General features: G+C 43.7%; 1 protein-coding gene across 1 annotated transcript; it reads right to left on the bottom strand.

Moving 5' to 3' along the window:
* Positions 1–43: 43 nt before the first annotated feature.
* LOC112222929 (probable C-mannosyltransferase DPY19L1) lies at positions 44–15,194 on the bottom strand. Its single transcript, XM_024385795.2, has 22 exons — positions 14,642–15,194; positions 14,315–14,339; positions 14,071–14,158; positions 13,746–13,883; positions 13,529–13,649; positions 12,160–12,253; positions 11,962–12,019; positions 11,396–11,487; positions 9,215–9,314; positions 8,548–8,625; positions 6,490–6,576; positions 6,313–6,372; positions 5,967–6,047; positions 5,678–5,779; positions 5,237–5,308; positions 4,243–4,328; positions 4,065–4,089; positions 3,582–3,701; positions 2,634–2,808; positions 2,300–2,399; positions 2,082–2,207; positions 44–1,788 (listed from the first exon to the last, which is right to left on the bottom strand). Exons 1-22 carry the CDS (start codon positions 14,883–14,885, stop codon positions 1,617–1,619), a joined length of 2,244 nt encoding a protein of 747 aa, XP_024241563.2. The 5' UTR covers positions 14,886–15,194; the 3' UTR covers positions 44–1,616.
* Between the last annotated feature and the right edge of the window lie 7,788 nt (positions 15,195–22,982).

The raw sequence follows: 22,982 nt of genomic DNA on the forward strand, positions 1-22,982 counted from the left end.
TAGCATTGGTTTCACTGTTAATCAAAAACAAGAGAAGAAAAGATGCTGATAAACATTTTATTTTCAAAATACAGATGAAATCAACAAGCATTAGACAAAGCTAGGCCTGTCACAAGAAATGTTGATGTCAAAATATTTCAAATTGTGTGGTCACCGCTCCACCACTAAAAACTGGCATTTTGCTTTCAAGATCACTTCAGTACCTTACTGTATATCTAGGACATAACCAAAAATAAACTTAGCATAAAACACTTGCTGTGCTATTCATGAACAGTCACAGAAATAGCAGAATATATTGATATAAACTTCTTGCATTTAATTGAAAACGCTGCTTGAAACTATTACAATTGATGAATGTTGTATAATATGTAGAAACCTTCAAGTCTGAGTAACGAACAGCTTATTGCTAAAATGCCTCACCTGTATTGGTGAGATGATTTGTACCCAACAATACTGTAGCTTTTACACTGGAATGATTACACTGGGGTTGTTTTAAGTAACTTCAAAGCCACACTGGTAAAAAGGCAGAATGAGTCACAGGGATAATGAGAACGACACTCCAGTTAAGTGGAGCTCTGGAGCACTCTCCTGTTTGACCCTTGACCTCAGAGTGGCAAAGGGACTTTCACAGTCATGACTCAGAGCTGCATGAACAAAAGGGGAAAGTGGTTTTAAGTGAGTAGAGCACACCAGTGCAAAGTGGAGTCCAGAGTGGCGTAGTCTTTCACAGCTATATCCCCAAAATAAAATGGGGAAGTAACCGCAAGCGCATTACAACTCAAATCATTAAACAAAATGTTTTTTGTTGTTGTCATAATACATTGTTGAATAACAATTATGTTGCTCGTGACATGTGCAAAGGCCACTGAGGTGCAAAAAAAGGCTACAAATTAATGACGTAACTTCCTGTGGTGGAGTACAAAGCAATGACGCTAAATTGGCATGACTTTAACAACTCCAAAAAGATGCCTAAAAGTGTTTTCTGTATGTCAATACAGGGTCCTAAACCACTGATATGGTGGTAGGTCATTACGCTAATGCTTAAAATAATGCACTGCTACAAGTTGCAATGGGTTGTTGGGAAAAATCTGTTTGCAGATGATCATATTCCGCTTCTCTTAAAAAGGACATTTCAGGTGTGCTACATTAAGCTGACACTTGCAGCTGTAACACTAGTAGTTATACTAACTACACTTTGCTTTGGCAAATAACAAAATTATTACACACATCAGTGAATCAAAAAAAATTACACTAAATAATGACAATTCTTAATATGCAAAAAAGGGCATAAAAGTACAAAAACTAAATATGCCTGACATCCAAAATGTACTAATACACACAAAAATAAAATGCATTTCTATCTTTAAGAACAACTTTTAGTATAAGCTCGCATAAAATTAAATGAAATGCTTACACAACACAAGTGGGGACTCTTATCTAGCCCATCACGTCAGTCCACTGCTCTAACAGAGCCTCAAAAAGGGAGACGTAAAACGCAGCTGTGGCAGTGGTACCTCCAAAGGAGACAGACCAACAGGAAAGGGAACTATATAAAAACACGCACCAGGTCGGTGGAAATACTAGAAGGTAGCACCAAAAACAGGCCGACCCTGCTGTTATCTGAGCTCTTTACTTGCTTTGGGAACTTTTAAAACTTTGTAAACGTTGTTGTGAAAAACGGTGGCAAAGTGGGGCCTGGAGTCCCTGGACATGAGCGTACAGAGGGGTACTTTTCCAGCGTTCTGAGGGTCCTCCACATCCCAGATCTCAGGCATACTGCAGCCAGGCCTGGAGAGCACAGAGAAAGCCAGGAAGGGAGAAAGAGAAAGGGGCAGAGAAAGAGAAAATATTTCAGCAAAGAAACAAACTGAACCAAAACATTGTGTGATTAACGGACTGCGAAACAGATTGTTCAAATGGTCACTTGGCAGCAGAATTGGGTTCAGTTCAATTCAGAGTCATTTCTGAGTGAGTTGGAAAAATGCCCTCTACTGACTGGAATGACTTGTTGACAATGTCACAAAAACATATGACAGTGTAAACAGCAGTTGGTTACTGACGGGAAGGCCACCCAGGGTTACCTGGAGCGCCGGGTGCACCACGAGTCCTCCAGGACAAAGTAGTCCACCTCCATCTGCATCAGGTTCCTCTTCACCACCTCGGCAGACTTGCGGCTATACATGGCATACACCAGCTTGGTCCTCTCCCTGAGTGGAACAGACCACAACGTTTAGACAAAGCTGAATTGGTGTTAGCCTAGCACATAGCGAGTACAGTAGTATCAATGTTCTGTCCACACCTCAGTCCAGCGTCCTCGTAATGTGGGTGGTTGACGATGGGCCGGCCGGCTGACAGCTTCACACTGGCCATGGTGGGCATGGCTCCAGCAAACACAGAGTCTGCACCACACACACACACACAAAACAGTACATCTAAGAGAAGAGTCCACAGAGGCATGGGTCATGATCACTGATCTGAAAGGGACTGGATACCTGAAAGTGAGGTTACCAGCCAATTGCTTTCACCAATCCAACCTAGTCAGATCAGTCAATTCCATAATGAAGGATGCCATTTAGAATTATTTGTTTATCTCGAGCCTCTGGTTTCAGAGGTAGGATGAAGACGTTACTTACTGGGCGGTGTGTTGTCTCTGATCCAGTCCAGCAGCTGCTCCTGGGGTAGGTTGCTGAATTCTCCCATGATGCCCCACTGGGCCTGCAGGTTGGCCGCACCCTGCATGGCCATGATGGACAGGATGCCAAACACCATCACGTGGAGCTTGAACTTCTCTCCTATCCAGCCAAACAACTGACACACAGACAGACAACACATGAGCATCAATGAGAACATTGGTCTGTAGTGCGTCTGTGATGGAGGTCTCTAGTGGTAGTGGTGTTGTGATCCATCTTTGGTATGTTATGTACTCTGCGGTATCTGTGTGGTGTCAGTGCTAATTGTGTTGTGGTGTGTTGAATCTCACCGAGTTGCGATGAGTGGTGTCTTGTCATGTTGAGTCGTGTCATGTTGAGTGGCGTCGTGTCATGTTGAGTGGCGTCGTGTCATGTTGAGTGGCGTCGTGTCATGTTGAGTGGCGTCGTGTCATGTTGAGTGGCGTCGTGTCATGTTGAGTGGCGTCGTGGCGTCGTGTCATGTTGAGTGGCGTCGTGTCATGTTGAGTGGCGCGTGTCGTGTCATGTTGAGTGGCGTCATGTGTCATGTTGAGTGGCGTGTCATGTGTCATGTTGTTGAGGGCGTCGTGTCATGTTGAGTGGCGTCATGTCGTGTCATGTTGAGTGGCGTCGTGTCATGTTGAGTGGCGTCGTGTCATGTTGAGTGGCGTCATGTCGTGTCATGTTGAGTGGCGTCATGTCGTGTCATGTTGAGTGGCGTCATGTCGTGTCATGTTGAGTGGCGTCGTGTCGTGTTGAGTGGCGTCGTGTCGTGTTGAGTGGCGTCGTGTCGTGTTGAGTGGCGTCGTGTCGTGTGGCGTCGTGTCGTGTTGAGTGGCGTCGTGTCGTGTTGAGTGGCGTCGTGTCATGTTGAGTGGCGTCGTGTCATGTTGAGTGGCGTCGGGGACTGACCTGTTTGGAGCAGATCAAGGAGGCCATGATGCACATGTGGGGCGTGAGGAAGAGCTTGAGACGCATGATGAGCATCGCCAGCACTACAAACGCTATCAACTGTAGGCTATGGTACACCAGCTGACACCATGACAGAGAAAGAGAGAGAAATAGAGAGAGAGAGAGAAAGAGCCCAGGTAGAGAATGAGGGTTGAAGGGCACAGGGAGAGAACAAGATTGGGGGAGTGATGGTTGGAGGAAGTGAGAGAAATAAATGGTTAGAGCTAGAACTGGTGATAAAGCGAGCAATTTAACTGGCAGGAAAAAATGACCTCTGTATGCAGGTTATGAAAATCACTTAGACGATCATTACTATTGTAGCTGAAGCAGATGAACATTACCACATTTAAGGAAAAAAAAGAAGGCTTGAATCATATGGTGTGAGGAGACTCGGGCATGGTGTATACAGCAGTAACATTCAGGGAAATCAGGATGCTTGCTTACCTCTCCTTTTGCCAACATTTCTGGGCTGTGAAAAATGTGGGAAAAAAAGTTATGAGTTGTCAAAATGTCAAGTTGTCTTTATAAGAATGAATGGGCAAAATGCACATGGAAGTTTGCCTTGACTTGTGCTGTTAAGAGGGTGAGTTTTACAACAGAAGACAGAGGGAAATATACTCACTGTTCATCGTCGTCATCATCATCGTCTTCAGGTTTGACAGAATACTTCTCTCCTTCCCTCAGGAACCTCACAACATCCTGGATGGTCTGTACAGAGTAGGAGAAGGGACAAACAGTGTCACAAAACAAAAAAGAAAGACAAACCTTAGAAGGAATATAACGTTGACCAGGATGATTCCGCCTTCTATTATATGTATATTATATACAGTGAGCATATTCACAGCAAATAATTAACCATTATCATTTCTACCAGTATCACTATTTAGAAGCCCTCCATTTCTTCACTAGCAAAGCAAGTCAAGCAGAATCAAAATGGCACGTTATTTTTTATTACCCCTTTATCTCCCCAATTTCTTGATATCTAAATTGGTAGTTAGTCTTGTAGTCTCGGCAGAAGTGAAGGTCGAGAGCCACGTGTCCTCCGAAACACAACCCTGCCAAGCCGCACTGCTTCGCATAACCCAGAAGCCAGCCACACCAATGTGTTGGAGGAAATTCCGTACAACTGGCGACTATGTCAGCGTGCATACATCCGGCCCGCAACAAGGAGTCGCTAGAGCGCGATGGGACAAGGACATCCGGCTGGCCAAACCCTCCCCTAACCGGATGTCGCTAGGACAATAGTGCGTCGCCTCATGGGACTCCCGGTTGCCGACGGCTGCGACATAGCCCGGGTTCAAACCCGGATCTGAAGTGACGCCTCAAGCACTGTAGTGCCTTTGACCTGGGAGGCCCGCACTTGTCTTATTAATTCTGCATTTGACACACAATTAGATCAAACTGACACATTTGGACACGCTCGAGGAGATTCTTGAATATTTTTGGAACATAATTATCTTGCCATTTCCAAAGCCTGCCTCAAATATGACAAATTGAGCTCAACAGGCATGTCAAAAGCAGAACGGGAGAAATGACATTTCAAGGATGCCTGCCTTGTTCTCTAACAGTGGATTGTGTGGAGTGCCTGGTGTATGGCACACAAATGAAGTCTTTACCCGTCCTGCTATGACAGCAACCACCAGCATGTTGATGGGAAGCAGCAGTGTCTTGATGTAGCGCAGTGGGGTCTGAGAAGAGCAATGTTATACACGTCAGATCGACTGGAGAAAAACATTTATTTCTGACACACCACACACGACCTTTACAAAATGAGCTGCCAAATGGGACGGCAGGTAGCCTAGTGGTTAGAGCGTTGGACTAGTAACCGAAAGGTTTCAAGATTGAATCCCCGAGCTGACAAGGTAAAAAAAGATGTTGTTCTGTCCCTGAACAAGGCAGTTAACCCACTGTTCCTAGACCGTCATTGAAAATAAGAATTTGTTCTTAACGGACTTTACTAGTTAAATAAATGTAAAATAAAATAAATACTATGAAAGGATGCCTTCTAACACTAGTGCCATGTTGCTATGCCAAATACGGCCAAGTGTCTTTCATACCTCAATTTCCATGAAGTCAAACTCAGCAGCACAGGTATACATCATGGTGTCAAAGTCCTTGTAGCTGGTAAACTTGGACTTTATTAAGCTACTGATGTGAGCCTGGGAGAGAAATTGTTGTAAATGTAGATGCAACTTCAAATACAGTTAGCATATTCCTGTTTACTTTAATTACTATCATACTTTTGAGTGATGGCTTGTTTCAAAATGCACAGTGATTCTGCCAGAAAATGCACCAAAATGTAAGGCATTTTGTTTCAAATGCACAGGTCTATTTTCAAAGACTTACATCATCAGAGGCTCCAAATACAGCTGACAGCATGAACTTGAGAATGACCGTGGAGACAACACATACCAGGCCCTGCATGACCTGAGAGCAGACAGACAAGTCAACCAGGAGACAGACAGACGCAGTCTTCTTTTACTAACATTGTGGGGACACACAATTGATTCCCATTCAAAATCATATTTTCCCTAACCTAACCTTAACACTAATTCTAACCCCTCTAGAAATATAATTTTTGTCCTCGTGGGGACCGGCAAAATGTCCCCAGTTTTTGATTGTTTACTATACTTGTGGGGACTTCTGGTCCCCACAAGTATAGTAAACATGTCCACACACACACACCTCTTACCCATGTGATGAGGCCAGGTTTGAAGGCTCCTGCAAATTTATCCCGCAGAGCAATCATTCCCTGCAACCAGGAAGGAACTGATTTCAACACCATACCATTTTCAACATCACACCATGCTTAACATAAAAGACATCCTCTACACATTGAAAGCACGAGGAGAGTGCTAGTCCAGCTCACCCAAATGGAGACCAGCGAGGAGGCGTAGAATGATGTCAGCAGCATGGAGTTTCCAAACATCAGAACAAAGCACACGGCAAGTGTTATCTGGAGATGGAGTGGGGTGGAAAGAAGGTTGGTGACATAGTCCGAGTTGATATTCACATAATAATAAGGAATTCCCCTTGACCACGCCTACAAATTGTGGAAAACAAACATTCTTTCCCATTGACCTAAGGTGTAAGAGTGTAAACTTCGTCATAGATTTGTTAAACAGAAAAAGAAATGCAGAAAACCTGCTGTGTTGTTCAATGTACATGTAACCAGGTCAAAAATCCCAGCGGTTCACAATGCATCCACATAGGGAAATAGAGCATGCGAGAAGAGCCCTATGGCTTCAGGCTATTCGGTGTAGGACAGTGGGAAATATGGCGACCCAGTGTCCAAGTAAGCATGTGGCTTATATACACTGGAATATTTAAATCATTTTACATCATTAGCTACAGTATGTGTGTGGAAAACATTATCACATTCAAAGACATTTAACTTGTTTAGTAGAGTCCGTTTGTAACGCCACTATCCCCAACGGAAAACTTAATGCTACTACTTGTAGCTGTATAATCCGTTATAGTCCGTTTGTTTGTGTTGTTGGTCTTGGCTAGCTTAATGTTCTGGTCGGTAGCACTCACGTGGCTGTTAGCACCCTCATGAAAACAGCCATGAGGCAACAATATGTTTCTCTAAGTAGTGAGAACGCTCGGGAGCAGGCAATTTTGAAAAGTAATCTTTAGACATGTTGTACTTTTTTAAATGTAGTTTTGTAATTGACTAAAGCAGGTTGACAACAAGGAAATTGCATTTGAAAAAGGTTACGTTTCAGCTGTGAGCCAATGGGGTAACCTAGGCAACCACAGGTTGTTTTCCCCCACAGGTGGGCAGGGCTGCAACATTCAATCTAATACCGACTGGGACTATCAAAAGAGTTGTGTGTGAAAGTATATATGTATTTTTTTTACTGTTGTCATGGCACATTGACACGCACACCAAACTTGTTACAGACAAAGTGGGCTTAAAAATGCTGTAAGTCGTCGAGGACACAAGCCTGTGTGTGTCCCAGTTTTCTTCACGCTGCCACTTCTTGCCAGGCGGATAAATTATTCACTGCCATATGTCCCTGCATACCACTGCTGGCTTGCTTCTGAAGCTAAGCAGGATTGGTCCTGGTCAGTTCCTGGATGGGAGACCAGATGCTGCTTGAAGTGGTGTTGGACAGCCAGTAGGAGGAACTCTTTCCTCTGGTCTAAAAAAAAATATCCCAATGCCCCAGGGCAGTGATTGGGGACACTGCCCTCTGTAGGGTGCAGTCTTTCGGATGGGACATTAAACAGGTGTCCTGACTCTGAGGGCATTTTTTAAAATTGTACCTTTATTTAACTAGGCAAGTCAGTTAAGAACAAATTCTTATTTTCAATGACAGCCTAGGAACAGTGGATTAACTGCCTGTTCAGGGGCAGAATGACAGATTTGTACCTTGTCAGCTCGGGGTTACTAGTCCAACGCTCTAACCACTAGGCTACCCTGCCGCCTCATTAAAGATCCCATGGCACTTATCGTAAGAGTAGGGGTGTTAACCCCGGTGTCCTGGCTAAATTCCCAATCTGACCCTCAAACCATCACGGTCACCTAATAATCCCCAGTTTACAATTGGCTCATTCATCCCCCTCCTCTCCCCTGTAACTATTCCCCAGGTCGTTGCTGCAAATGAGAACGTTTTCTCAGTCAACTTACCTGGTAAAATAACAGATAAATAAATAAAAAATGTCCTTTCTTCTCTCCTCCTCCTCCGACGACACAAATTTCCAGCAGCATCTAAATACAAAGGGCCTCTTCTCTTATCTCCCCAGCTCCTTACGCTATCCACACTAACAGCCTGTGTTGCTTAGAGGATTAGGAGAACTGGAACTGTGATGAAGAGGAGTAATGTAGCTACGGACCAAAACGCACACACAAACCCACAGCCCTGTTTTACGATGCACGCCCACAAGTACAGGTTAGTTAGGAACCAGAAAAGACATTTACCATGTGTGTCACTAGGAGGGACTGCATTTTGGTGGGGCTGATGTATCCAAGGATGTACGAGGCAAAGAGCGAGGCCACCTGAAACAAGTAGTCAAGTGTAAACACAAGCAATAAGTAGTGTATACAACAACCTTGAAATGATTGCAATAAAGGGTGCATGCTTATTTTCGAGCACAACACATTGATGTTATAAGTACTTAGATTACAGTTTGTGGTAAAATCCCCATATATAATGCTCTAATTAGCTAGCAGAGGGACACTTGCTATAATAATCTAGCCAGACTGATAGCAAAGCTGTTGCTAAGCAAAGATGCCAGCAGATCCTGTTTGTGTGAGACTAACCTTCAATGCTTTTGTCTGCCTCCCCACTTCCTCCAGTCTTTTTCTCCATCTGTCTCACACCCTCCCTCCGGTTTCACTGTCTGTTGCTCTTTTTTTGTTATCCTCTTCTCCATCTCTTACAATGTCCCTTTACCAGTTTACTCTTCTCCCTTTCTCTCAATCTCTCACAGCCTCCCTTCTTCACTCTATCCCCATCTCTTCCTCACTCTATCCCCATCTCTTCCTCACTCTATCCCCATCTCTTCCTCACTCTGTCTTCCTCTTCTCCACTCCTCTCACAGCCTCCACCCTTCTCTATATTTATCTCTCCCTCTTTTTCTCTTACCTGGGTAAGCAGCACAAACTGGGCAAACTGCCAGGGCAGCATGAAGCACAAATTGGAGATGGCCAACGCCCACATGGCCTTTTTGCTGGGGTTGCGTGTCCTTTGGAGAGATAGATGTGGAAAAGGGCAGGAGGCAAGAGGTAAGGACATCCATCGACACAGGCCTACACTAACACTCCCATTCAGGCTGCCGCTAAATAGAATGTATCAGCCACCAAGCCCTCCACTCACACTGACACCTTTAGAGAACAAGTTACAGGGGTCGAATAGCAGAGACTTTGACTCAATACAAAATGTGATCAATGCGGGAAGGGAAACCAACAACCGTCCAGATATCTGGACCACAATGAATTGAGATCATAACAATTGCAGAGCTCTCATTATAATCTACATCAGTGGTTCTCCAATGGTTTTGCCTCGGGATCCAAATTGAACTAGGTTGTCTCAGTCGCGAATCAATATTCGCATCGCGATAAAGAATCGCCAATATCCAATATTGAAAAAAAAAAAGGAATGGTATATTGATAGTTAATGTAGCAATTATATGACAAGGGAACAACATTCACAGCCACCTCTTTCATTGTCAATAATTACACTTTGCTCATATTCTTGATGAAGAATGTTAATAAAGTCACCTCACTGGCTTGAGATCACAAAAATCAACCAAGATAGTGCTGCTAATAGCTCTATATTGAAATATTGTGATTTAAGAAAAGGTGTTCAGGGATTAAATTATAAAAACATGTAAGTACATTATCATTTCTACCCACTATCTACCTGGTTTAAGTTCAGACTGGAGTATTTGTTAATACAAAAATAAATACAATTTACTCAGACAGCCGCAAACTATCAAAAACCTTCTACAACCTAAATTTGTTGGAGACGGCCAGCACTAGATGTCGACCGATTAATCAGCACGGCCGATTAATTAGGGCCGATTTCAAGTTTTCATAACAATCGGTAATCTGCATTTTTGGACCTCGATTATGGCTGATTACATTGTATTCCATGAGGAAACTGCGTGGCAGGCTGACCACCTGTTACGCGAGTGTAGCAAGGAGCCAAAGTAAGTTGCTAGCTAGCATTAAACTTATCTTAATTTTTTTAATTTTTTAATCAATATTCACTAGTTAACTACACATGGTCGATGATATTACTAGGTTAACTAGCTTATCCTGCTTTGCATATAATCAATGCTATCCCCGTTAATTTATCATCGAATCACAGCCTACTTCGCCAAACGGGGGATGATTTAACAAATGTGCATTCACAAAAAAAGCACAATCGTTGCACAAATGTACCTAACCATAAACAATGCCTTTCTTAAAATCAATCTTGCGTTCATTGCACGCTGAGTCAGGGTATATATTTTCCACCCGTTCGATAAAATACGGAACGGTTCCGTATTTCACTGAAAGAATAAACTTTTTGATTTTGAAATTATAGTTTCCGGATTTGACCATATTAATGACCAAAGGCTCGTATTTCTGTGTTCATTATATTATAGTCTATGATTTGATATTTGATAGAGCAGTCTGACTGAGTGGTGGTAGATGGCAGCAGGCTCGTAAGCATTCATTCAAACTTTACTGCGTTTGCCAGCAGCTCTTAGCAATGCTTAATACACAGCGCTGTTTATGACTTCAAGCCTATCAACTCCTGAGATTAGGCTGGCAAAACTTCAGTGCCTATTAGAACATCCAATAGTCAAAAGGTATATGAAATACAAATGGTATAGAGAAATAGTTGACGCGCCATAATTCCTATAATAACTACAACCTAAAACTTGTTAACTGGGAATATTGAACCACCAGCTTTCAAATGTTCTCATGTTCTGAGCAAGGAACTTAAATGTTAGCTTTTTTACATGGCACATATTGCGCTTTTACTTTATTATCAAACACTGTTTTTGCATTATTTAAATGTGTTCATTCAGTGTTGTTGTAATTGTCATTATTCCAAAAATATATACAAATCGGCCGACTAATCAGTAGCGACTTTTTTTTGGGTCCTCCAACAATCGGTATCGGTGTTGAAAATCAGTCGTTCGACCTCTAGCCAGCACCAGTTGAGAATGGCTGCTTTACATTACATATCACTAGCACATGAAGAGGCAGCCAGAGCGTATTGAAAAGAGAAGGAGAGAAAGTAAGGCGAAAGGAAATAGGGATGGTGTGTTACCGGAGGATGTGGGTGAGGAGTAACATCTGCAGGACCAGGAAGGGATAGGAGAAGCTCTCCCTCAGGGGCGGAGTCCACATGACCCGGGTGCTCTGCGACACAAAAACACACACATACAAACAAACACAATCCTACTTTATTTTGCGACAACACATTGCTGCGTAGAAGGGGATTTTTTTCTGTACCGCTACTCAATCAATGACAACTGCGAAAAACTATTTGTACATAAAAATGCATCCAGTAATCTCATCCAGTACATTTAGTCTTCATCCTACACCCACACTGCACCAATGCTCCTATAATAATGATTTGGATACATTCACACTTCTGTGTTGAAACCAGCACAGACTGAGAAGGTAAAGGAGACAAGTGGGTGGCGACTGGGGAGAGGAGAGTATGATTGAAATGTCAGTATCGATTGGTGTGAATATTACAATAGAGCAACTACTCAGCATGTCTGATACTGGCTGAGACGGAGATCCTTTTGATGGCTGCCTGCATTGTATCCATCCCCCATCTCCACCCTCATCAGTCTACCTCCACAGTTCTGTACGGTACACACTCACCTCTCCATGGTTGAAGAAGAAACACAGCACCGTGACCATACCCCCAAGCCGACTGCCACTAGAGAGGGGAAGGGAGGGGGATAATTCAGCCCTTCTTATTTTAGCAGTCTTTGTTAGAACATTAAAGTGACTAAATGACTTAAGTCTTAATCTGAGCCCAACTGTTGCAGAATCAAAGGCGGGTAAAGGTTACGTTACCTGAGGTAGGTCCCGTAGATGAAGAACAGACTCATCATCAGACCATTGAGGAGGAACACAAAGGTCACGTAGAAGTATGCAGGGTCACCCATACCTGACACACACAGACAGAGAAACTATTAGGATTGAGACTGGCAATGGCAAGGACCTCGAATAGCCAAAGACCATAACTTCAAAACACCGATTCTCATGACCAGATATTCTATTCGAATACTATATGCTATTCTATGGCCATGGCATGAAGTCCTGGACAGAAATGAAAGTGAGAATATTGTTTGCTTGTTGTATTACTGTACCAAACAAATGAACTTACTTTCAGAAAATGTTAAGTCGACTGATGGAATGGCTCAAAATAAGATGCTTGAAAGCATGATGTAATATTGATTGATACCTGACATGGCTCGCTCATAGTGAAAGACATAGGCTAATGGAAACATTGAAGCCTTCAGTGAGTCGCCTTTTTAATGCTTTCCTGAAGTGGGAGGCTTTCTTTCATTTCACTACCATAGAACTGCTGAGGATAAAGGGCTATTCTGAGTCTGCTCTAATTTGCTGCGCACTCAGCTTGTGGAAACAGGAACAAAAGGCAGGCGGCACTTACATGTACAGCAGCACCTTCAAACTACATAGAGTGTGCTTTCACATAATTCACACCTTTAATTAGAAATAAGTGTAACTTGCTCCAGTCTTGACTATATAACACTGAGAAGTACTACGCATATAACATGCTATGAAGTGCTAATGACAAGTTAAGAGAACAGTTGAACAAGTAGAAAAGGGGAACAACATCCCCCTTACAAAACACCTTCCCCTTATGCATAGATTTCATTGAAGTTGGCCCAGATACATGTGAAATGTGTTATGTGAAATTTAAAAAAAACAAAGCTTTCCCTTTGTGCAGCAGCTCAATTAAAATGCAACGAAAGCAAGAAATAGCCTCACAGATTGCAATTATTCATAAGCTAAGCAACTGCATGGCATTCCTTTGGGAGACACAGATCTCTATTTTCCTGAAATGAACTGGTATTCAGTCTAACTTACACAATTGGAATTCCACAATTCAGAAAAATAACATTGATCCAGTGCAGTGGAATATATATACATGTTGAAATTAAAATCAAACAGATTGGCTTTGTGTCTTCAAGCAGTTCTCTCTCTATAGAGTGGAACACTGGTGTTATGCCAACTTTCAATTTCATATGCAGCAATAATGAGGTTTTTACAACTAATATTTCAGATGAACCACTGCAGCTGGGTGGCACAGGAATAACGCTCATTTTCTTTATGATTTCCCATAGAGCTGGTTTGATTGCATCCGGCCTAGAGAGTTGTGTGTGTGTGTTCAGGTCAAACAAGACAGCATTGGTACCTTCACAGCCGTCCACTGCAGCCATACCCTCTCCTCTATTGATGGACCAACACATCTTGGTGGGGAGTCCAAAGAATTCCATTATATCTGTGTAGATTCTGTACCAGCTGGCCAGGACCACCTAGAGAGCAGTGGAGAAAGGATTTCAGCATGAAGACCCTCAACAAAGTCTGTTGTCCAATCAAATGCCAAGGATGTCCATTTCCACAAATGTTACCTCTGGATAGAGATTGAACCTCTTCAGTGTGTTTATAACCAGTGGGTACTCTGTAAGCCGATCGTTCATGACCAGATAAAGGCCGTTGAGAAAGGTTGGGGCCTCAATGATGGTCTTGAAGTAGGAGTAGTATAAGCCCTAGAACAGGATCATATAACAATTTGATTAAATTCTCACACAAAAGCCCTTATCAGGTTTTGGCTCATGGCCTGCTACAGAAACAAGGCTCTAAGATGTTGCAAGGCACAGTATCACACACATAGAATAGGTCATCATTATTTCATTCGTTTCTTCTTCTGTCATCTTTCAACAACACAAGACTTACCATTTCTGTCCGAAATGCCATTTCCTTTTCCAGCCCTGACAGATGTGAGAAGTGCCTGTCATTTTCAAAGAGGCGTGAGAGATGGTACCTACAGAAACAACAAATAGGCTTTAGGATATCTAGCTAACTAGCTAACGTTAGTTTTCTACAATCAATGTACACAGGAAACATTCAAGACTTGGAAGTGCATGTCAATGACCTGAAATGTTGTTAGACTGAAGTTAACGTTAGTTACTTAACTTACCAATGTAAATACCCAGCCAGAGCAGCTATGAAGGAAAAAAAGAGAACCGTTAAGAAAGTTGTGGGGTTTAATCATTGTTCTAATATTAGTTAGCCAGCTAGTTAATAATATAATTACCGTTAGCTAACTACAGTAACGTTAAATTGGCTATCATCATTTGCTAGCCACCAATGACCGTGGCACAGCCTAGCAACCTCAGTAACGTTAGCTGTCGTCGTATGCTGTTTGAGCTAGCGCTAGCTAACGTAAGATAACTAGCTACGTTAGCAACATCGTTACAGTACTGGTAGCTAGCTAAGTACTGTATATGTGTTGTGTGACACTTACCAAGAACCAGAGTGATTCCGAGTTTCACAAAAGCTGACGGGGTAAGGCCAAGCTTACTTCTGATGAATGAAAACCCAGGAAATAGTCCATTCTTATTGTGAAGCAAGCTGTTGAAAGGGGTGCCCTTTCCTGCTCGTCTACTTTTCCCGGTGCCTGGCGATACAAACGGACTCCTGTCTCTATCGTCGACGTTGGGCTGCGGCGGTTGATCCTTCACGTTTTGTTTTCTAGTTTTTACGACCATGTTTTCATAATCGTAAATCTCCGGCTGTGAAATACGTTTTGTAGAAGCAACTGGATGGGTATCTTCTATCCACCGCTCTATCCGCACATTTTGCTAGCTACCTGAGTGATGATGTGTTCACTGCACAAATCTTTGAAATGTTCGCCCCCAACTGGAGTTAATACAGACTGCATGCGTTAGTAGCCATGGTAACACACATACATGTGTGTCAGTTGGTAGCTAGAACGCTTCAGTTCAAAATGTTGTTTTTCTAACGTAAATATAAACCTAATGCGACAGTGGCACGGCAGAATCCCCCCTGTCTGTCTCTGTCTCTCTCGCTGTCTGTCTCTCTCTGTCAATTTCAATTCAATTTAAGGGCTTTACTGGCATGGGAAACATATGTTAACATTTCCAAAGTCTTTGAGGATCTGTGTCATTTCCCTCAGATCTGTGTAATCTCTATTATGGTCATACATTTGGCAGGAGGTTAGGAAGTGCTGCTTAGTTTCCACCTCATTTTGTGGGCAGTGTGCACATATCCTGTCTTCTCTTGAGAGCCAGGTCTGCCTGCGGTGGCCTTTCTCAATAGCAAGGCTATGCTCACAGAGTCTGTACCTAGTCAAGGCTTTCCTTAAATTTGGGTCAGTCACAGTGGTCAGGTATTCTGCTGCTGTGTACTCTCTGTTTAGGGCCAAATAGCATTCTAGTTTGCACAGTTTTTTTTTGGTAATTCTTTCCAATGTGTCAAGAAACTATCTTTTTGTTTTCTCATGATTTTGTTGAGTCTAATTGTGTTGCTGCTCTGGGGCTCTGTGGGGGTCTGTTTGTGTTTGTGAACAGGGCCCCAGGATATTTCCCTGTAAATTATGAATGTAAAGCATAGGTGTACATTTGCATTACTCATGCTGCTACATTTTCCAGAAATTGACAAACTACAGTAATGGCATCCCTTCACCAGCAGACAATGCTTGCTGGTTTACACTTGTCTTGGTTTTAACCACTAGGTGTCCCTACAGTTTCAGGTATGAATTGAGAACGGTCAGGTTTGCCACTAAACCAGCCAAAATGTAATTCCATTTACTACACCAGTACGGTCTGACCTGATAATGTATTCCTAATGGCCTCTGTATCTCACAAAAGTAGCTGACTACAAAACTATATACACTACTACTTTATGAGAGTTTATTGGACACATGTAGTATTAAGTAATTTGTGCTACTTTTGTGTTACCTTTTTGTTATCGCTCATTCTAGTTTTTTTATTTGAATAAATCTCATGTAGTGATCACAATGGTTCAATTATGGTTCATTAAATGTATTTATTTCATTATACGTCTTCAGATTAATCTTGGACTGATCAAGATGCCTTCCTATAGATACAAAATATTCTTGGTTGAAGGTTATCAGATAAAATAACTGACCAATAATGTGCAGAACTATATTTGCTGTCATACCAGAGATGCCACCTTTATGCCAAGTGACCAGATTAACTGTGTATCTTTAGAGCCACACAGCGGCCGCGGCAACCCTCGAGGACAGAGCCATGGTTACCAAAGCTGCAGTGGAGTGGAGTAAGGGTGGCTGGTCACACAGACAGGAACATCAGGAAAGATGATCTGATCTCATCTGTTTGGCTTGGAAAGGGACAGAGAGCACTAGAGGGAAAAGCTGCCTTCTGGTGATGACATCATGACAGCTTCTCACCATCTCCACAAACAAACACGTCGGCTTGGTGCGCTCTTTCTCGGCGTGGGCGGTGGGTGGCGGGTGAGTGGGACGAGAGGATGAGGGGCAGGAGGGAAGCACTCTGTTTATTTTCCCTGGTGTTCTCCATCGTGTTGGCCCTGGGACCCAGGAGTCTCCTGCTTTTTCTGGGAAACACGGCTGAAGAAGAGCGAGGACCCCGACCGGCCCACACAGAGGCCTGCCTGGTACAGGTGCAGAATGAGGGAATGTTGTTCTGATGCTGAAAGGCTATCAGGGTGCTGAGCCTCAGAGTATTCTAATGTCCTTCAATGGAAGCAACCCTCAGAATGTTGTCCTACATTCTTAGAAAAAAGGGTTCTTAGAACTCTCTAGAGAGCAAGCAATATCAAAAAGTTGAAACAAGAGTACATGGACTATGTGGACCTCAATGGCATAAAATGCACCTTTTAGGGTTTAGCCTTATTGGCCCATGGAATAACTGAATAAACTCTGGATAACAATATCAGCACAATAACATTGAATACACATAGGCTAATAGATATATTTAGATGAGAGATTACGTCCCGAACCCATTCCACCACCCTATCACTAACCTCCACATACAAGTGACAGGATGCTTATTGTTACTCCACCTTGGAACAGTTTTCCTTGGAGCACCTCAGTTTCTTACACCACCAGTCTGCCCCAGTCCTCTCCCTTGCCTGGCCAAAGCCACGCTTTCACAGACGCATGTATATATTATATGATACCCTAACTAAGGCCCCTACATGCCAAGCTTTCAACATTGCACCCCAATCCCTCCTCCCGCCTCCCCTATCCCAATGCCAAGCTCAGGGTGGCATTTCTTGGGCCCCTGACTGATTCATGGGTGCCAGACTGAGCCTAAATACAATAACAGGGGCAGAGTGCCCATCAGGACTGTCAGAAACAGGGGCGTGGGTTGGGGGTGGGGGGACTGGGGTGAGGGGACGAGTCATTGAAAACTGTTCTGCTGTTAGCTCAGCTTGCGGCCACACTGAGGGAATTTGTTTTTTTACCAAACAAAGCGCTGCAGCAGCGCCCACTGGCCTGGGCTGGCTGGAAGGAGGGTGAGCGGGGGTAGAGGCGGACAGGGAGCAGGCGTTTTGCTGGTGCGGGCAGGACAGCTCGGTGCAGTGTAGTGTGGCTGATGACACCTCCTATTGACTGCCCCGGGGTAATTGAAGCCAGCCGCCACGGCCCGGCCGCCCCATGCCGAGGCTAAATGGTATGCTGGGAAGAGGAAGGGCGTTTGGGCCTCCATTTCTCGGAATTGTTGGCCATCTTGGTTTTACAAATAATTGTCCCATTGGAGTCTTTCATGAGATTCTCAGATGAATTTTGAAGTTTCATGCTACCATGTCATCTTTTTTGCTATTTCCCTTCTCCACAACAGTCCGGCTCCCTAGATTAAATGATAGCAGGGCTGATTTTGGTTGGTCCAGTAGGTAAGCACACAGTCGGCAGTCTGAAGTGTGAATCAGGGACCAGTGTTTATGTATTGAGCTTTCAGAGCACTGAAGCTCTCCCAAGTCTCCACTACACAAACATCTACCATATGGAGCGGCCAGAGAACTGAGGGAAGCATCTGGGCCAGGGCAGCCCATGGGTGCCAAAGTAACCACAGGACAGTGGGAAGAGATCTGAGATCACAAGCAGTGTGTGCGTGTGTCAGTCTGTGGCATCTCAACATTTTTTAGCTTTTAGAGGTTTCTATAGTGACATCTTGACAGTCCAATTATTAAATATAATACACAACATATTATAGGATTACACATGTCATTTCAGCAGTGAAAGTTTGCAACCTGTTTACTTAGTCACTAGTTGCAGTACTAAACCATAAAATGTATTGCATGCTGTGCGTGTGGTGAGACAGAATTTCAGAGGAAATTCAACTGGCTCCCTGTTTCCGTGACATGTTTATTACTGACAAGAAACACATGCTGTCAATGATCACTTATTCTTTGGGTATCAGTTATCTCAACATTACGCCTCATTAGTATTCTCTGGAAACCAATTCAATTAGGCCTCTCCAGGGGCCTGGAGCCGCAACACAGCATCAATCTGAATGAGAGGGAGAGCGGCTGTCAAATCAGTGCAAGGGTGTGTGATGTGTGTGTGTGTGTGTAGAGGTAGGGGTGTCGTGGGGGTTTGTCGTCACAGAACTCTGTCACTCACCCAAAGGGGAGAGAGAGAGGGGGGGGGTGAATGGGTGGTTTGAAGGGCAGAGAGACGGTGCGTAGGTCCAGAGTTTGTCAATGATCCCCTGAAGAAAAGTGATTCCTTATTGCTCGGCTTTTGTGATATTGACCACTTTGTTGGCCACTTTTGAAAGCTTCAACTACTGCCTTCTATTCCAGCCTTTACAACGTTCCAGTCCTGATCTCTGTCTCTTACGGCATGTGAACAAAACCTGACTTTAGAGTGCAGAAAGCAAACAATCCAGGTTTGATACCAATCGGTTACAGGAGCTCAGCAGGTCCTGTGGTTGTCATGGAAGCTTGTGGCATGGAAACAGGCACACCTGTTCAGGCTGACTACGGGGCCCTTGCCCTCGTCTTAATCCTGGTAATACCCCTGGCAGATTACCGGCAAGCCTCAACCTCCATGTTTCATTTTCCTCTTTTCCTGGGACAAAGCACTAGCCTGCCTTACCTGCATGGTTGCTGATGGAGAGATAACAGAGTGATAATAAAGGACATACTGTATATCAGCCTAAAAGAAGAGGTATCAGCCTTTAGCCCTGAAGAACATTTAGGTCACTGTGCTCTCATGAAGGAAGTGAGGCCACATGGGAGGTCTATGAGACAGTCATTGTGAAGACCTATGTCATTGTGAAGTTCTATGTTACTCCATCTACAACTATAACATTTTACGACAAGATAGAACTGCCGAAAGAGGCGGGGGTGGAATCTACTGCAGAGATAGCCTGCAGAGTTCTGTCATACTATCCAGGTCTGTGCCCAACAAATTAGAGCATCTACTTTTAAAAATGCACCTTTCCAGAAACAAGTCTCTCACTGTTGCCGCTTGTTATAGACCCCCCTTCAGCCGCCCATATGTGAATTGATCACCCCCCATCTATCTTCAAAGTTCGTACTGTTAGGTGACCTAAACTGGGACATCCTACAATCTAAAATAGATGCCCTCAATCTCACACAAATTATCAAGGAACCTACCAGGTACAACCCTAAATCCAAAACCATGGACACCCTCTTAGATATCATCCTGACCAACTTGCCCTCTAAACACAGCTCTGCTGTCTTCAACCAGGATCTCAGCGATCACTGCCTCATTGCCTGCGTGCGTAAACGACCACTCCTCATCACTGTCAAACGCTCTCTAAAACACTTCAGCGAGCAGGCCTTTCTAATCGACCTGGCCCGGGTATCCTGGAAGGATATTGACCTCATCCCATCAGTAGAGGATGCCTGGCTGCTCTTAAAAAGTGCTTTCGTCGCCATCTTAAATAAGCATGCCCCATTCAAAAAATGTAGAACTAAGAACAGATATTGCCCTTGGTTCACCCCAGACTTGACAGCCCTTGACCAGCACAAAAACATCCTGTGGCGTTCTGCATTAGCATCGAATAGCCCCTGCGATGTGCAACATTTCAGGGAAGTCAGGAACCAGACAGAAATTTGCATCCTGTAGCACTAATTCCAAAAGTTTTGGGACACTGTAAAGTCCATGGAGACTAAGAGCATCTTCTCCCAGCTTCCCATTACAACTGAGGCTAGGAAACAGTCACCACCGATAAGTCTATGATAATCGATCATTTCAATAAGCATTGTTCTATGGCTGGCCATGCTTTCCACCTGGCTTCCCCTACCCCGGCCAACAGCTCAGCATCCCCTGCAGCAACTTTCCCAAGCCCCCCGCTTCTCCTTCACCCAAATCCAGACAGCTGATGTTCTGAAAGAGCGGCAAAATATGGATCCCTACAAATAAGCTGGGCTAGACAATCTGGACCCTCTCTTTCTGAAATGATCTGCCGAAATTGATGCAACCCCTATTACTAGCCTGTTCAACCTCTCTTTCGTATCGTCTGAGATCCCCAAAGATTGGAAAGCTGCCACAGTCATCTCCCTATTCAAATGGGGAGACTCTCTTGACCCAAACTGTTACAGACCTACATCCATCCTGCCCTGCCTTTCTAAAATCTTCGAAATCCAACTTAACAAACAGATCACCGACCATTTCGAATCCCACCATACCGTCTCCACTATGCAATCTGGTTTCCGAGCTGGTCATGGGTGTACCTCAGCCACGCTCAAGGTCCTAATTGATATCATAACCGCCATCGATAAAAGACAGTACTGTGCAGCCGTCTTCATCGACATGGCCAAAACTTTTGACTCTGTCAATCACCGCATTCTTATCGGCAGACTCAATAGCCATGGCTTCTCAAATGACTGCCTCACCTGGTTCACCAACTACTTCTCAGATGAGTTCAGTGTGTCACATTGGAGAGCCTGTTGTCTGGAATTCTGGCAGTCTCTATGGGGGTGCGACATGGTTCAATTCTCGGGCCAACTCTTTTCTCTGAAAATATCAATGATGTCACTCTTGCTGCTGGTGATTCTCTGATCCACCTCTACGCAGACGACACCATTCTGTATACATCTGGCCCTTTGGACACTGTGCTAACAAACCTCCAAACGAGCTTCAATTCCATACAAACACTCCTTCCGTGGCCTCAAACTGCTTTTAAATGCTAGTAAAACTAAGTTCATGCTCTTCAACCGATTGCTGCCCGCACCCTCCTGCCCGACTAGCATCACTACTCTAGACGGTTCTGACTTAGAATATCTGGACAACTACAAATACCTAGGTGTCTGGTTAGACTGTAAACTCTCGTTCCAGACTCACATTAAGCATCTCCAATCCCCCAAAAATCTAGAATCAGCTTCCTATTTCGCAACAAAGCCTCCTTCACTCCTCCTTCACTCAAACATAACCTTGTAAAATGGACTATCCTACCGATCCTTGACTACAGTGATGTCATTTACAAAATAGCCTCCAACACTACTCAGCAAACTGGATGTAGTCTAACACAGTGCCATCTGTTTTTTCACCAAAGCCCCATCTACTACCCACCACTGCGACCTGTATGCTCTCATTGGCTGGCCCTCACTACATATTCGTCACCAAACCCACTAGCTCCAGGTCATCTATAAGTCTTTGCTAGGTAAAGCCCCGCCTTATCTCAGGTCACTGGTCACCATAGCAACACCCACCCGTAGCACACGCTCCAGCAGGTATATTTCACTGGTCTTCCCCAAAGCCAACACTCCCTTTGGCCGCCTTTCCTTCTAGTTCTCTGCTGCCAATGACTGGAACTAATTGCAAAAATCACTAAAGCTGGAGTCTTATCTCCCTCTCTAACTTTAAGCATCAGCTGTCAGAGCAGCTTATCAATCACTGTACCTGTACACAGCCAATCTGTAAATAGCACACCCAACTACCTCATCCCCATATTGTTATTTATCCTCTTGCTCTTTTGCACCCCAGTATCTCTACTTGCACATCATCATCTGCACATCTATCACTCCAGTGTTAATGCTAAATTGTAATTATTTCACCTCTATGGCCTATTTATTTCCTTACCTCCCTACTCTTATACATTTGCACACACTGTACATGTATTTTTCTATTGTGTTATTGACTGTACGCTTGTTTATGTGTAACTCTGTGTTGTTGTTTTTGTCGCACTGCTTTGCTTTATCTTGGCCAGGTCACAGTGTTAAATGAGAACTTGTTCTCAACTGGTCTACCTGGTTAAATAAAGGTGAAATACAATAAAAAGTCAATAAAAATGTGACGGTCTACAAAACAAGGTTGTTAAACTGGGAGGATTACATGTGAGATGTCTTTCCTGTTTGCCTCTTTCCTGGTATCACGGAAAGGACATGAGAGACATGTACATTTTTGGTTGGTAATTATTTTACAGTGGAGCATATATACATACAATAAACCATATTTGTCTATATAAAGGGTATTCAACCGGGGGTCCGCGGTTGAAAAACCACCAGCAGACAGGCTACCAGTGCAGCAAGTGCCTCTGGCTTTTTTGACTTAGACATACATTTTTTGCCAACACATGGCCAACACATTTTTGCAAACAGTTGCTCTTAGTGAAAATGTTTTTGGAGTTACCTTTCAAAAGCTAATAGGCTGTGTCTGCGTTTACATTTCTTCTTCCAATTATAATGTGGGGAGTTAATGAAAAACAATATACCAAATCATTTTAAAATGCTGATTTCTTCACCTGGCCATTATCATTCACCTGATGATAAGACAAGACATGAAACTTTTTTTTTTTTTGCCAACGCATGATGGGTCGCCGGTTTGCCTAGGAGGGGGGTCCCTGGGAAAGAAAAAGGTTGAA

Source organism: Oncorhynchus tshawytscha, linkage group LG23 (genome assembly GCF_018296145.1).
Source record: "Oncorhynchus tshawytscha isolate Ot180627B linkage group LG23, Otsh_v2.0, whole genome shotgun sequence".
In the NCBI taxonomy this organism is placed as follows: domain Eukaryota; kingdom Metazoa; phylum Chordata; class Actinopteri; order Salmoniformes; family Salmonidae; genus Oncorhynchus; species Oncorhynchus tshawytscha.